At 42.1% G+C, this 14,744-nt stretch overlaps 1 protein-coding gene across 8 annotated transcripts in view; it reads left to right on the top strand.

Moving 5' to 3' along the window:
• The first annotated feature begins 302 nt into the window (after nt 1-302).
• Nucleotides 303-14,744, top strand: part of LOC143930308 (protein transport protein Sec24C-like) — a 98,570-nt gene continuing 84,128 nt past the window's right edge. For 2 of the 8 annotated variants that reach the window (XM_077454544.1, XM_077454543.1), the window contains exons 1-5: nt 365-449; nt 1,494-1,548; nt 9,840-10,026; nt 10,631-10,720; nt 11,423-11,561. In XM_077454544.1, coding sequence (XP_077310670.1) covers nt 1,546-1,548; nt 9,840-10,026; nt 10,631-10,720; nt 11,423-11,561 — 419 coding nt within the window. In that variant the 5' untranslated portion in view covers nt 365-449; nt 1,494-1,545. Of the gene's footprint in view, nt 450-1,493; nt 1,549-8,529; nt 8,550-9,839; nt 10,027-10,630; nt 10,721-11,422; nt 11,562-14,744 lie in introns of those variants that run through there. The other 6 variants (XM_077454547.1, XM_077454545.1, XM_077454548.1 and 3 more) reach the window with 6 other exon arrangements.

Below are 14,744 nucleotides of genomic sequence, written 5' to 3'. Positions count from 1 at the left end.
ACCACCAAAAGAAAGCTCTGTCTCAAAAAAATTATACAAATTTCATTAGGGTACAGTGTTGCATGACTGTGCAAATGTCATTCAAAGTGTGACAGCGCTAAAAGCTGAAAATTTGCCTGGGCAGGAGAGGCTAAAAGTGTTGTAGTGGTTGAAGTATTGAAGTGGTTGAAGTCCAAAATGAAAATGTTTATAGTTGCATAGACACTCCATGCCCATGACAAAGATGGCAGCACTTGTTCTCACGTTTCCCAGCTGAGTGCGTCCTCTGCACATGCTCACTGCTGCTCCTGAGGCCGCTCTCCCTGGTTGGGCGGAGTGTGGACGTGGCAGAGCCTGACAAGCCGAAGCTCTCCAGTGGGTGAGACAGAACGTCATTTCCGCTAGGAACTGGAGACGACGCTTGCTGGAAGCGGACAGGGAAGTGTGTGAAGAAGCCGGAACGGGAGGAGGTGAGCGGGGCTGAGAGGTGCAGTGTGGAGGGAGGTGAGGTGAGGGGAGAGGGACTCCGGCCTGGGGCTGGTACAGGAAGGGGGGGAGGGAGAGCGGAGGCCTTCCTAGTGCTTCATGCCATGGGATTGTGTCATTGCTCGAGTAGGGAGGCCACAGACCTACAATACATACAGGCCTGACATGACAGGTGTATGACCTGTGCCCTCATCGCCCGATCACTCCACTGACAAGTTTACTATACTTCGCATGTAACCTTCACCCCCTCCCACATCATCCCTGACAATGAATTACACTAGGGGGAGATGATCACATCGCCTGGTTATCCGGATTGTCGAATAGTCCCCATACATGTTACAATCTGTACCATCATTAGGTCGGGCATCCTATTACATAGTATTGGTAAATCAAAAGTTGATTGTGACATGTATAGTGACCCTTGACCCTATTTGGGATATTTACTAAACCCGGAGAGTGCCAACTCTGCTGCAGCTCTGCATAGAAACCAATCTGTTTCCACGTTTGTTTGTCAACGCTTAACTGAACAAGCTGAAGTTAGAAGCTGATTGGCTCCCAAGCACGGCTGCACTAGATTCTGAGTGCTCCTTGATTAGTAAACTCATCCCTTAGTCCCGGTTCACACTGCGGTGTGAATCTAATGCGATTAAACTGCAATTTCTGTTGTGACAGGTGCAAATCTAATGCGATTTCTGAGGGTACTGGGCATAGCTGGAGATAGCACTGCATCCCGCACTAAACTCGCCCAAAACCTGTTTTTTTTTTTTTTTTTTTATTATTTTAAACCAGATCAGAATCGGTGTGCACAGCCTTCCTCGGAAATAATGTTTTTATAGATGACATGCATATCTATGCTTTTCGGATCGCATCTGATTCACATAGAAATCGCATAAATGTGAACCGGCACTAAGGGTCATTTTGCACCTGACCATATCAACTTTTGATTTACTAAAACAAAACGTACTACAACATACTAAAAATGTCAAATAATGACCTACTCGGGGCTTTTTTTTTCTCTCAAACAATAGGTGCTGGAACTCAACTTCGGAGCCCCCCCCCACGCCCTCCAAATCACATCAAATGGTGGGTGTGGTCATATTTCACAAACAGTAGAAGGGTCTTAAGGCTGGGTTTACACTGCAGCGATGCGGGAATGCCGCGAATTCGCGGCGGGTTCCCGCATCGCTTACCTCCCGGCGGCAGTTCACACTGCCCTATGCGAACTGCTGGGAGTGTCAGTGAAACGTTAATGACACCCCCAGATCAGTTCGCATATCGCAGTGCGATCTGCAAACTCGGACAGGAATCGCATGGTGTGAACACCCATGCGATCCGATTCTGCTTCGGACCAAAAAAAGGGTCCTGTGCGAGTTTGGGGCGGGTGCGATGCAAATTCAGCCATACTATCTGTATGGCTGAACTCACATCACACAGAGATCGGATGTGATTTGCACTGCAGTGCGGTGCGAATCGCATCCGGTTCTCGTAGCCGCAGCAGTCTGAACCCAGCCTAAAGGGGCATTCAATTTCAGGATTGCAGTACACACAGAGTGCAGAGTTCGGGGGGGGGGGGGATTACACACAGAGTGCAGAGCTGTCACTTGTAAACACAGAAACCAGACTTCTGTGTTTACAAGTGATTGTGGTGAGCAGGGGCACCAAAGGGTCTGAGCCAGAGGTGGTGGAACTCAGTTCCACCTGGAAAAAAAAGCCCTGGACCTACCTAATCTATCCAATCAATCTGTGTCCAATTAGACAGAGGTCCTTGCATGACATTTTTGCTAGATCTAAAAGAGATTGTACAATCGGATTGTAATGTGTCTGTGGGGAGGTTTAGGCATAGCTTGCTTTATTGCCATCACCATGTTGTCCTGTCCGGGGGACTGGTTACTCCATTGTATTCTCCTGAGGTGTGATTATATTAACTATTTTGTCTTAGACTGCTTTCACACTGAAAGCACTGTCCAGCACTACAGCGGTGTGTTAGCGCTGTTTAAGCGTCGCTTTTTCGACCGCTAGCAGGCTGCTTTTAACCACAAAAAAGGTTAAAAACTCCCTTTTTGCAGCGCTTTCAAAACGCTTTTCAGGCACTTTGAAAGTGCTGCCCATTCATTTCACTGGGCAGGGTGTTTTGGGAGTGCTAAATACAAGCACCCAACCCACCCAAAGATGCTACTTGCAGGACTTGGTAATGCCCCGCAAATGCACCGCCTCGCCCCAATGTCAAAATTCACACTTCTATGGGAGGAAGTTTTTAGGCGCTCGGCAGAGGCAATTTAAAGTGCTAAAGCGACTGAAAACCGCCCCAGTGTGAAAGGGGTCTAATGCCGAGTACACACGATCAGAATTTTGGTCAGAAAAAGCTCTGATTGTTTTTCCAACGGGATTTCGCTCAAGCTTTCTTGCATACACACGGTCTCACCAAATTCTGACCGTCAAGAACGCGGGGACGTACAACGGGACTAGAAAAAGGAAGTTCAATACCCAGTAGCCATTTGCTTCCGTCTCCAAGTTGAATCTGAGCATGCGTGAGTTTTTGCGTGTCGGAATTGCATACACACGATCGGAATTTCCGATAGTTTTTCCATCAGAAAAATTGAGAACATGCTCTCAAATTTTTGCTGGCGGGAATTTGGCCAGCTAAATTCCGATGGAGCATACACACGGTCGCATTTTCCGATGAAAAGCTCTCATTGGTCTTTTGCTGGCCGAAATTCTGATCGCATGTACGCGGCATTAAAGTAATAACTAAAGGCAAACTATTTTTTTTTTTTCTTGTTTTGGATAGAGTGGAGATGGATTAGATTCCCTGTCAGGCTTCGCCCTCTTGGTCAGTCTTGCTTACCATTATCACTGAAAGGAAAAAAAATCCCAAACTTTGGGTTGTCACCAGAACAAGAATAGTGGGGAACCTTCAAATGGGGACACTAGTTCTGGTGATCCCCAGGGGGGTTTTCCTCACTTTGGAGGGATTTCCTGCCCTCTGTGTTGCATTGCGGTTACATCCCTCCTATTATCCACAATGAAAAAAATAATTCTGCCTTCAGTTCTACTGAATGGGGTGTCTGAGACCAACTTTACCTCAACTGGAGCTCAGCCCCATCAGCTTCTACACTTAACACTTTTAGGCTGTTTGGGGGGAAAAAAATGAAAGGCGGAGGTAGAAGTAGAACTGTTCTTTGTATAGAGTAAGGGAAGGTTATAAACCCCATCAGTGGTTGTTTTTTTAGTTTTTTTCACTTTCTGTCCCATAGCCAAACAGAAAGTGAGGGATTCCCTGGTTGTCACCAGAACTAGTGTCCCTATTGGAAGATTTCCCCACTGTTACTGTTCTGGCGACAACCCAGAATTAGATTTTTTTTTTTTTTCTTTTTCTTTTTTCTTTTACTATCACTTTTGATGATAATGGTAAACAAGACAAATAGAGAGAGTGAATCTCCTCAACAGGAAATCCGACAGCAAAAAATATTGATCTATGTTGTAATCCCTCTTCACTACATTCAAAAGTAAAAAGGATTTGCCTTTAGTTAAACTTTAATGGTTGCTAAGGACGCTGGCAGCGGTTATGATAGAATTAGTCTCAGGTAACTATTTATTTTATTTGGCCCCTTGCAGGCCTCATGCACACTGGACGTTACAATAACGCTATGAAAACGGCAGTAGCTTTGCAGCTTTTAACGTTTTTGCAATAGCGTTTTTTTTAGAGTTTTAGTGTTTAGCTTTTTTTTTTTCTTTTTTTTTTTTTTTTTTCGATAGATCAAAAATGTCAAACCCTGGTGAGCCACTTTTTTGAGCGTTTTTTTGATGTAAGAGCGTTTTTACCCCAGCCCAAAACTACTAATAGCCTATGTGTGCATGGACACATAGGATAACATGATGGGGCAGTTTATTGACTGTAGAAAAAAAATGTCTGAAGCCAAAAACAGCAGCTGTTAAAAACATCCAAAAACATCCAGCGTGCACGAGGCCTCGGTGAGGCGTACTGGAGTGTATGTCCATACAAGTGCCATCATGTTTACCTGCGTCGGGATATACAGGTGTTCTGTGCACCCCCCTGCCAGGTTTGCCTGTACAGGGATGCATGGAACACCTGTACACCCCACGCAGGTAAATATGGCCCTCAGATGAACACTGTAGTACACCCCATGTGAACAAGACCTTATTATGCAGGCTCTCTTGGGCTTACAGGACATTCTGTAGCTGGTAAAGAATAGAAATGTTTGTGTGCACCAGAAATGGTTTTTCTGGGCATTTCATAGGATGGAGAGTTGGCCATGGAGCTGTTGTATTGGCATTGCAATAGATCAGTAGCCAAGGGTACCAGGTAGTACAAAATGTTTTCATTGTCATAGAGCAGTTATGGCACCCCATATGTTTTTAAACTACATTTCCCTTGATGCTCCACTACACTGCAGAGTGCATGAGCATCATGGGAAATGTAGTTGTAAAACATCTGGGGTGCCAAGCTTCACCATCACTGTCATAGAGGGACTTGTGTCTTCCATGTCACAGATAGAATTTAGTTCTTTTCACCCCTTAGGCCTCATGTACACTGCTGTTGGTAAACTGACATTTAGGCGCAGTTGGGCATTTTGTTTTTCAGCTGCCCCTGAACTCTCCTCTATGTTCTGTTATAAGTACATGTACACGGGGTCGTTTCTAGGCAGTTGAGTTTAGAAGCTTTTTTTGGAACGCAAAAAAATGGGTTCAGACAGATGTTCAGAGGCATTTGAAACGCCAAATGCCTGTAACAGTGATTAACTCGCGTTTAGCAGCTTTTTTGTTGACAGATTTTTATTTTATTTTTTCATTTTACCCAAAAAAAATATATATATATATTTATTTATTTTTTATTTTTTTACAAACGCTTCTAGACGCAAACATGGCTAAATGCGTTTTTAGACACCGGTTTCTATCTGTTAAGTTAAATCGTTCAGGAGAGGTTGAACAACATCCCGTGTACATGAAGCCTTTGTCATAGGACTTCTTTGAGGTGTTGGACTCAAAACTATAGTAACGTTAGGCCAAAGCTTGAAGTAAAGAATGCTTTTATTGTAAGTTTTTTTTCTTTTTCTCCTCTTTATTAAACGCTTCATCTCTGGCTGATAGCAAGTTTCTTTTGATTGTGTGCTGATCCATGCATGCACAGCTCTGTGTACAATCACAGGTTACCATGGGTGCTGGGATAAACTATCTCCCATGAGCATGTGAGATTCTCATGGTCCTGGACTAGCCAATCAAGATGGTGGACACTGAATCCAAAAGCAGACTGTCAACAAGGGAGATGGTGGATGTTGTATTTACAGAATTGCAGCATTGAAATCGCGCTACTTCAGCTCGATTTCAAAGCCGCTGATCAGTATGATTTTGATGTGCCATTTCATTGTGACTTCATTTTAACAGAAGTCAATGCAAGTTATGGGCAGCACAGTGGCTAAGTGGTTGGTACTTCTGCAGGAAATCTCTCTAAGTGGATACATACAATATAAAATGTAACTTACAAGGTTTTAGCTATATTTATTTATTTTTTTGATTTTGGGTATTTGTTAATACTTAGAACAGACCTAGAAGTATTTTTTATATTTTTTTATGCTAACTGTATTCTTGCTAAAGCTGGCCATAAATGGATCGATGTTAAACAGGGACTAGCCACATTTCTTTTCTTTTGTACATAAGTCCATCTATCAATCTTGCACAACCAGCAGAAAATTAAAAAATGTTCTCTCGATCAGCGCCGCTGATAAATATATTGACAGCGGGGAAATCCCCCTGCTGTCAAAATAGGCTAAGCGGGAGGATTCCCCATTTCACACTGTAGCATTGGGGGAACCAGTGCGATTCCACGCCGGTTCCCGCATCACATCGCTCCCATAGGAAGTTCACACTGCCTTCCATGAACTGTTGGGGGGATGAATACAATGTTAATGACACCCCCCAGAATGGTTCAACATTTAAAACGTATGTATTCTGCTACATATTTTTGGTTAAAAAAAATCCCAATGCACGTATATTGGTTTGTGCAAAAGTTATTGCGTCTACAACCTATGGCATATTTTTTTTTTTTTTTTTTTTACTAGTAATGGCGATGATCAGCGACTTACTGTGGGAATACTGCGATATTGCGGCAGACTATTTGGAGTCTGACACTTTTTGGAGACCAGTGACAGTGGTCAATGCTAAAAAATATGCACTATCACTGTAGTAATGACACTGGCAGGGAAGGTGTTAAAGGGTTTAATGTGTGTCTAGCCTGTGTTTGTGTACTGTGGGAGGTATTCCCTTCTGACAGAATGGCAATCTGCCTTGTTTACATGGGCAGACTGTCGTTCTGCCTCTCTGCTGAATCATTGGCAGGTGCCGACAGACATAATCCGCTGTACCCACCGCTGGGCTTCCGCAGCGGGAGCAAGCCCATGGCGGCACGCATGTGCACCCTAGCCGAAAGAGCCGGATCATGTATATATGCAATCCGGCACACAGGTGCCACCCTGTAGCAGTAAAATTCTATCTGGTGGACCTGAAGAGGTTAGGCACATTTAGAATTTTTTTCTGCCAGAAAACTCCAATCAAAAACGCCAACCAGAAAGTTTTTTTTTTATAATTTATTTTTATTTTTTTCTGCCTCTTAGGCTCGGTTCACACCAGACGCGGCACGACTTGCCGCGCCGCGACCTGCCGCGACCTCAGCGGCTACTTGCAAAACGACTTCTGTATAGAAGTCAATGCAAGTCGCCCGAGGTCTGGTGCGGTGCGGCAAGTCGTGCGGCGTCTGGTGTGAACCGAGCCTAAGGCTCAGTTTACACTGCTGCAACTTCCTTCTGACTTGGATTCTATTTAGGAGCCTGTACAAATGTTGAAATCAGTCAGGCCTAAGTAGTGCAAGAACCTTTTCTAAAGTTGGAGCGACTTGTGTGGTATCAGTTAAGACAGCTCTCATAGGGAAACCTTGCATTTGACATGTTGCATTAGTGTAAACTGAGCCTAAACCCTGAGCTTAAAAAAATGCCTGTAATCATCCTAATGTGCATGGACACATAGGATAACATTGAGCTGCTTTTACAGGCAAAACACAAAAAAAACTCCTATAAAAGCAGCGTGTGCTTGGACCTTACTTGTGTGGATGGGGGAATTGTCATTGGGGTCAATTCACTAAGCGATAAATACCTTATACATTTTTTAGCTAAAATTCATATTAATAGCACTTAAAAATGTCAGTCTGGTTGCTGCGATTGTTGGGCGAAGCTTGTCGCTTCCGGATCTTTTTGGGCAACAAACACATTTTTCGTTGCCATTAAAAGCAGAACGTTTTGAAATTACGGCCAGAATCGCAGCGCAACTTTAAAAAAAGAAAATTTCCTGGCTGATAGCCTCCTGATTTAAATTCTTTGTAAGTTGGTGAGCCAGAAAAGAAATGTTAGAAGTCCTTATCAATCTATTTACAGTACTTATTGAAAACAGGATCAACATGACGACAACAAAGGAACACGCATTTTTCTAAAACAATGTCATTGTCAGCATTTGTAATTCCCTATTTACTATAGATTTCCTTTAAAATGGTTGTATGCCCCTTTAACACATTTTTACATACAGGTAAGCCTATAATAAGGTTTACCAGTAGGTAAAATGAATATCTTCTAAACCTGTACAGCTTTTAGGAGATATTCATCTTGCGTGCAGCCGCTGACATCAGTGGCGCATGCGCGTATTGTGTCGGAATAGTCATTGCCGCTCCGGCCACTCTCAGCGCTGGAGCCGCAAGCCCCAAAGAATCACTGAGGCAAAATGCCAGCTCCCTCGGTGGTACGGGGGCTTCGTTCTAAGGTAGGTTTTTCATAATGAGCTAGTGTGCGGTTCATATTGGCTCATTATGCCTTTTCCTTATAGGGTTTTTTTTATTTATTTATTTTTTCTTCTGGGTATACAACCTCTTTAAAGATTGATTCAGCTTATCCCCCTTATTTATGTGTAAAACTAAAGTAAGTTATTTTGCAGGAGCCAAAAGAGGGCGCCAAAGACAAAATCACAGAATTCTGGCACTGAAAACCACTGATATGCTTTCTGCAATTATTCCCTTGGTCATATAGGTACTGTGCTAGTAAGGACAGATGATCATGGACAGTTGTGTATCCTGCTAGACTGGTTCAGCCTTGAGTTAGCCAGCATTATGCTGTCAATGAATTGTTTTCACTTGTCTGAAAGCTGGAGTTCATATTTGTTTTTATTGATAAAATAGAGCAATAGTTGTAGTGTTCCAGTTCATAATGACTTTCTTTAGCCTTTGATTTTAGGGATAGGTTAACCTTTGCAAAAACAATTTTAATTATTATTTTTTTTTTCTTTCTTACAGTGACCCTGCAAAGCATTGCATATGCGATCAGCAGATTGTGAGTGCAATGCAGGGTTCTTGCAGACAGTCTGTGTAAATGATCTGCCTGTACATCATAGGAAGGAAGAATCATTGAATTACCACAGCGCTCAACAATGGAAATTAATTGAGAACTACAAACTGACAGCTGTAAAGGCTGTCGGTACTTGTAGTTTTCCCATTCACAGACCTCTGTGACAGAATGGAGGGGGCTGCTGCATATGTAACATGTTAGACCCAGAATATGGATATAGCATGCTATGAAAAGTGAACTTGTCCTGAAACTGGCTAATATATTAGCATTGCTGTGAATGTACATTGAGCATTACCTGGGAAATGGAGCTATCTAATCTGTTGGGAAAATGTCTGGGAGGTCCTAGTGTGTGGATGTATTAAATTACAAGCAGTAAGAAGGAACAAATCTTAGAGGTCTATTTTGAAAACTATTGAACTAAATGTGACTGTTTTCAAATAGATTAAAGTGGTTAAGAGAAATAAGGGATTCTTTTTTTATTTCAGTTTTATACTTGCCTGGTTGGATGCTACATCTATCCCCCGGCGCCTCTGCATGGAAAATTGAGCAATTGCACACTCCGTGAGCTGCAGATTGTCAGTCACAACTCTCTGCTCATCTCCCTCCACACTCATTGGCGCACTTAGCTGTGGAGGGGGGCAGAGAGGACCATCTCAGGCTCTCGGCGGCTTGCTGTGATGGTTGTCAGTCCAGGCACCTGGCGTATCCAGTCTTTATTGACGCGATGAGGTGCCTGGACTGACATCCGTGATGTCAGCAGAGAGCGGACTTCAGTCTGCTCTCTGCTGAAAACCGGTCACAGGAGTGCAAAACAATTTGATGGTTCAGCCATATGTTGACATGTATAATCAGCTTTAGAAGGCATATACGATTCTCATATGATTTTTTGTATTTTTTTTTTTTTTTTTTTTTTTTTTTTTTTAAATGAGCCATTTAAGTCTAAATAATGTCACCACTGCCTTTTTGTTTGTACAGGATCAGTCTGGGGATGTACACAAGATGAACGTAAACCAGCCACCTCATTTAGCTACCCCTTACATGCAGCCTCAGCCTGGAGGGTTTCAACAACCTGTCTATGGGGGTCAACCAATGCCAGGAGGTCCTCAGTACCCAGGATATAATGGGCCTGTACAAGGTTATCCACAACATATTCCTTCACAAGGTACTTCAATTGTGTATTGTTACATTTTTCCTTCTATGTGTATATTTATTTTGTAACGTCAAAATATTATAAATGTTATTCTTGCAGCAATCTGCACCACTTAAGTGGAACTTCACCCTAAAGGGGAAGTTCCGCTCTTCCCTGCACCCCTCCTCCTTTTACATTTTGGGAAGAGGGGAGATGGAACCTGATCTTGACAGGTCCCCACTTCCGGTCAGATTGTGTAGAGGAAGTTTGCCTCCTGGGCTTTGCACACCAGAAAACGCAATATGTTTTCACATGTGTGGAGATGTATTAAAAATGAATGAGCAGCGCATTTTTGCCCGCGAGTCGGAGAATGTGTATGATTTACATCCGTTCTTGGACCCGCTACAGTGTGAACCTAGCCTTATGCCCTGCTTTGTGTTTGCCATTCAGGACTGAATTTTCTGAAATGTTTGTCTGTTTCCTAAACATTTTTAAACAGTTTTTAGCTAAGAAAGTGTGGTATGGAGACAGTAATCAAAATATCCCTTTTTTTTTCCCCCCTAAGCTTTACTTTGTAACTTGTGGTATTTCCTTTCCTTAAGGCCTTTTCTGTCTTTTTTCCTTTTTGCATTTCCAGATTTCCCTTTGCATTCAGGATTCCCTCAAAAAGGGTCTCCTGATTCTTTCACCTCTGGCACTTCTTCTCCTGTTAACTCTCATTATATAGGTAACTGGAATACCTGTATTTGTTGTAGTGTATAGAATTAATCTGTAGAAAATGTATCTAACATATTTTTGCTCTTGGTATGTAATAATAAAGGCAACCTGGTATAAGACACCAGACTGCCATAAAAGTTCTACAAGTAGATTTTAAGTCCTTATGTTTCCATTATTCCATGTCTCCTTGTTACTTGCAAAGGCTGCTACTTCATGTATCTGAGCTTGTAAGGCCTCCTGCACACTGCTCAGTACAGTTTTTAGCTCAGTAAAAAAAAAATGTAACCCATTATTTGTAATGTGCCTATGTACACAGGCACGTAGGCAAGCACTGTGCATTCTTCAGTAAAAAAAAAATAGAAAAAATTGGCAGTAATTTTACATCTCGTGCATGCAAATTTCCATTTACATATTGTGCAGAACAAGAACATGAGAATAAGTTTTAATGCATGTGTGCACAAATTACACACGACCGTATATACACTAAAGTAGATGCTCAAATAGGAGTATCGTGCAAGAGTCCTAAAGGTTTCTTGCTTTGTATTTCTTGTAGAAATGTGTGGTTCTTATGGATCTCTAAAAGCACAGATTACTTTTAATATGAGTACTACTTTGTAGGCTCCAGAGGGATCACTCTCTTATTTTTAGTGTGTTGGTTAGTGTAAGGAACATTGCTTATAACTGACACTTAGCATGTTTTTATGTTTGCTAGGTCCTGTGAGATCTCCACCCACATCAGCGGCTCAGACTACAGCAGGAACATCGCTCCCTCAGGAGCAGCTGCAGTATAGTCATTTTGGTCAGAGTGACATGCAGAATGGACCAGCATCATTAAATAATCAGATGCAGAGGTATGCAAGCAATTTTGTTAGTTTTGTAAGCCAAGTAGAAAAGTGTGTGGGTTTTTTTTTTATTTCTCTAAAAACTTTGTCAAAAATGGTTATTGTTCTAATACTCTTCCGTTAAACCAGCTCTTATATCTGACACATGCTAGTTTGTGGGATCATGTTTGAGGACTAGCATTTCTAGACACTAAATCAACTCAAGGGCACATAGAAAACAATAGTCTTCCGTCTGACCAGTTCACACTGAACTACTGGACTGCAGTAGGTAGTCGAGCATGAAACCAAACGTAAAGTGCTGAGGTGGTAGCTACGGCGCTCGCCTACTTTTAATTGCACACCTGTGCCATATAAAGACCAATCTAAACAAAAATGTGTAACTGAATAAATGTGCCTGTCACCCAAAATGCTGAGGAGTTGTTTGCAAATTGCATGCAAAATACAAATAGAAAAAATGTATACAAATATGCAATATTAAAATATAAACATATATAATCGCTAGAAAATTGCAGTATTAGTGCATATGTGCATTCTGAGGACCAAGGTTTATACTATCAAAAAGTGCTGTGTGCTTATATTAGTGCAAAAAACATATTAATAAAGTACATTATGCTTTAACTTCCATCAAAAGCCTCCCAGAATGTAAAATCGCAAAAATGGAAACCTAAAATGCAAAGGAATTCAAAAAAGGAAAAGTCCAACAGCAGAAATTGGCATCAGAGAGTTCCTGTATAATCAGATCAAAGTGACAATGTGCTCAGTGCTTGGTGTATTCTGGATTGCAACCGGTGCGATTTCCATGCATAGGACAATATTCCGCACTCACCAGCTCCCCTGCTCCAATAGGGGTTAAATCGCCTCCACAGTGTGAGCCCCTGTGTCGCTATATAGAGCTGCTCCGGTTACCCTCCAGTTACTTCTCATTTCCTCATTGTGAATAGAAATAAAACATACATAGTTTAATCCGGTTTAAAATCCGAGATTTTATTGTGTGCAAAAGTTGCTACTCAAATAAATAAGAGAAAAAACAGCGCCTCTGTAATATGCCTTTAAAGCCTGTTTGTATTCACTGCCGCCGAGACGATGTCCAATGACGAAACGCGTAGGGAGTGGCCTATGGAGAACACTCTCTCACAAGGCGGCGGTGAATACAAACAGGCTTTAAAAGCATATTACAGAGGCGCTGTTTTTTCTCTTATTTATGTGAGTAGCAACTTTTGCACACAATAAAATCTCGGATCTTAAACCGGATTACACTATGTATGTTTTATTTCTATTCACAATGAGGAAATGAGAAGTAACTGAAGGGTAACCGGAGCAGCTCTATATAGCGACACGGGCTCACACTGTGGAGACGATTTAACCCCTATTGGGGCAGGGGAGCTGGTGAGTGCGGAATATTGTCCTATGCATGGAAATCGCATCGGTTGCAATCCAGAATACACCAAGCACTGAGCACATTGTCACTTTAATCTGATTATACAGGAACTCTCTGATGCCAATTTCTGCTGTTGGACTTTTCCTTTTTTGAATTCCTTTGCATTTTATGTTTCCATTTTTGCGATTTTACATTCTGGGGAGGCTTTTGATGGAAGTTAAAGCATAATGTACTTTATTAATGTTTTTTGCACTAATATAAGCACGCAGCACTTTTTGATAGTATAAACCTTGGTCCTCAGAATGCACATATGCACTAATACTGCAATTTTCTAGCGATTATATATGTTTATATTTTAATAATGCATATTTGTATACATTTTTTCCTTTTTTATATTTGTAATTTGCAAACAACAACTCAGCATTTTGGGTGACAGGCACATTTATTCAGTTACACATTTTTGTTTAGATTGGTCTTTATATGGCACAGGTGTGCAATTAAAAGTAGGCGAGCGCCGTAGCTACCACCTCAGCACTTTACGTTTTTTTCCAATCTGCCAGGTTGGTCACATATGGTAGTGGCAGCCCCCCTCCATTGTACATGTATATCTTTTCACATTTTTTTTTCATACATTTCTTACATCATTTTTGTTTACCCTTATACACTTTGTAAATATATTATTTCCAGCAATAATTTACCTTCCATGAAACCAAATTTTGATATTTCAATAAAAAAATTTAAAAACTAACCAGAGCCTTACATTGTAAAAATATGAAAGCACAATCCCTCCACTGTTGACAGACACTATAACTTGCGCACATGCTAAAACACATTGTTTTAGTGTGTGGCTGGTGTGAATATAGACGGAGATTACCGCTCCAACCTCCCAGATCCACAATAAAGTGCTCACCCTGATGGACTCGAGATTGAAGAGAAAAATAATTCCTGGATGGCTGCACATCTTGATGTGCGGCCATCCAGGATTTATTGTTCTCCTGGTGTGAATATAGTCTAAAAGACAGACAAAAGTAATCCATTTTCAGATGTTTACTATATTAAATGTTTTTTCTCTGCATACTTGCAGTCCTTTTTAGCAGTAAGGCTAGGTTTCCACTATCGAGCACGAAAGTCACTTTTATAAACTTCTGTTGGACTTTTCGCACATTAATGATTAAGTTTACAGATACCGTATATACTCGAGTATAGGTCGATCCGAATATAAGCCGAGGCCCCTAATTTACCACAAAAAAACTGGGAAAACGTATTGACTCGAGTATAAGCCAGGGGTGGGAAATGCAGCAGCTACTGTAAGTGGCAAAGAGGGTCAACAATGCCCATCTGCAGCTGCATGTCTCACTGTGTCTATTGCATGCCTCCCTGTGTCCTGTGCAGATCTGCCTACCTCACTGTGTCCTGTGCCTACCTCACTGTGTCCTGTGTATGCTTCCCTGTGTCCTGTGCAGATCTGCCTACCTCACTGTGTCCTGTGTATGCCTCCCTGTGTCCTGTGCAGATCTGCCTGCCTCACTGTGTCCTGTGCAGATCTGCCTGCCTCACTGTGTCCTGTGCAGATCTGCCTGCCTCACTGTGTCCTGTGTATGCCTCCCTGTGCTGATCTTCATCCTTTGTGTCCTGTGCATGCCTCCGTGTGCCCATCTGCAGCCACCGATCAGCGTGTCATAAAAACATACGGCGTCCATTCCAGTACTCAAAAGCCGCGCCTCCTCTTCGTCTGTGATAGGCAGAACACTCAATTTCCCAGCAGTCAGTTTTCAGCCTATCACAGACATCCGCTCATCCTCGTCTGAGGTATG

This window comes from Lithobates pipiens, unplaced genomic scaffold (assembly GCF_037356315.1).
Source record: "Lithobates pipiens isolate NorthernLeopardFrog02 unplaced genomic scaffold, aLitPip1_a1.2 Scaffold_25, whole genome shotgun sequence".
Lineage (NCBI taxonomy): Eukaryota > Metazoa > Chordata > Amphibia > Anura > Ranidae > Lithobates > Lithobates pipiens.
Note: the sequence above shows the minus strand (reverse complement) of the source record. Positions and strands in the feature narration are given on the sequence as shown.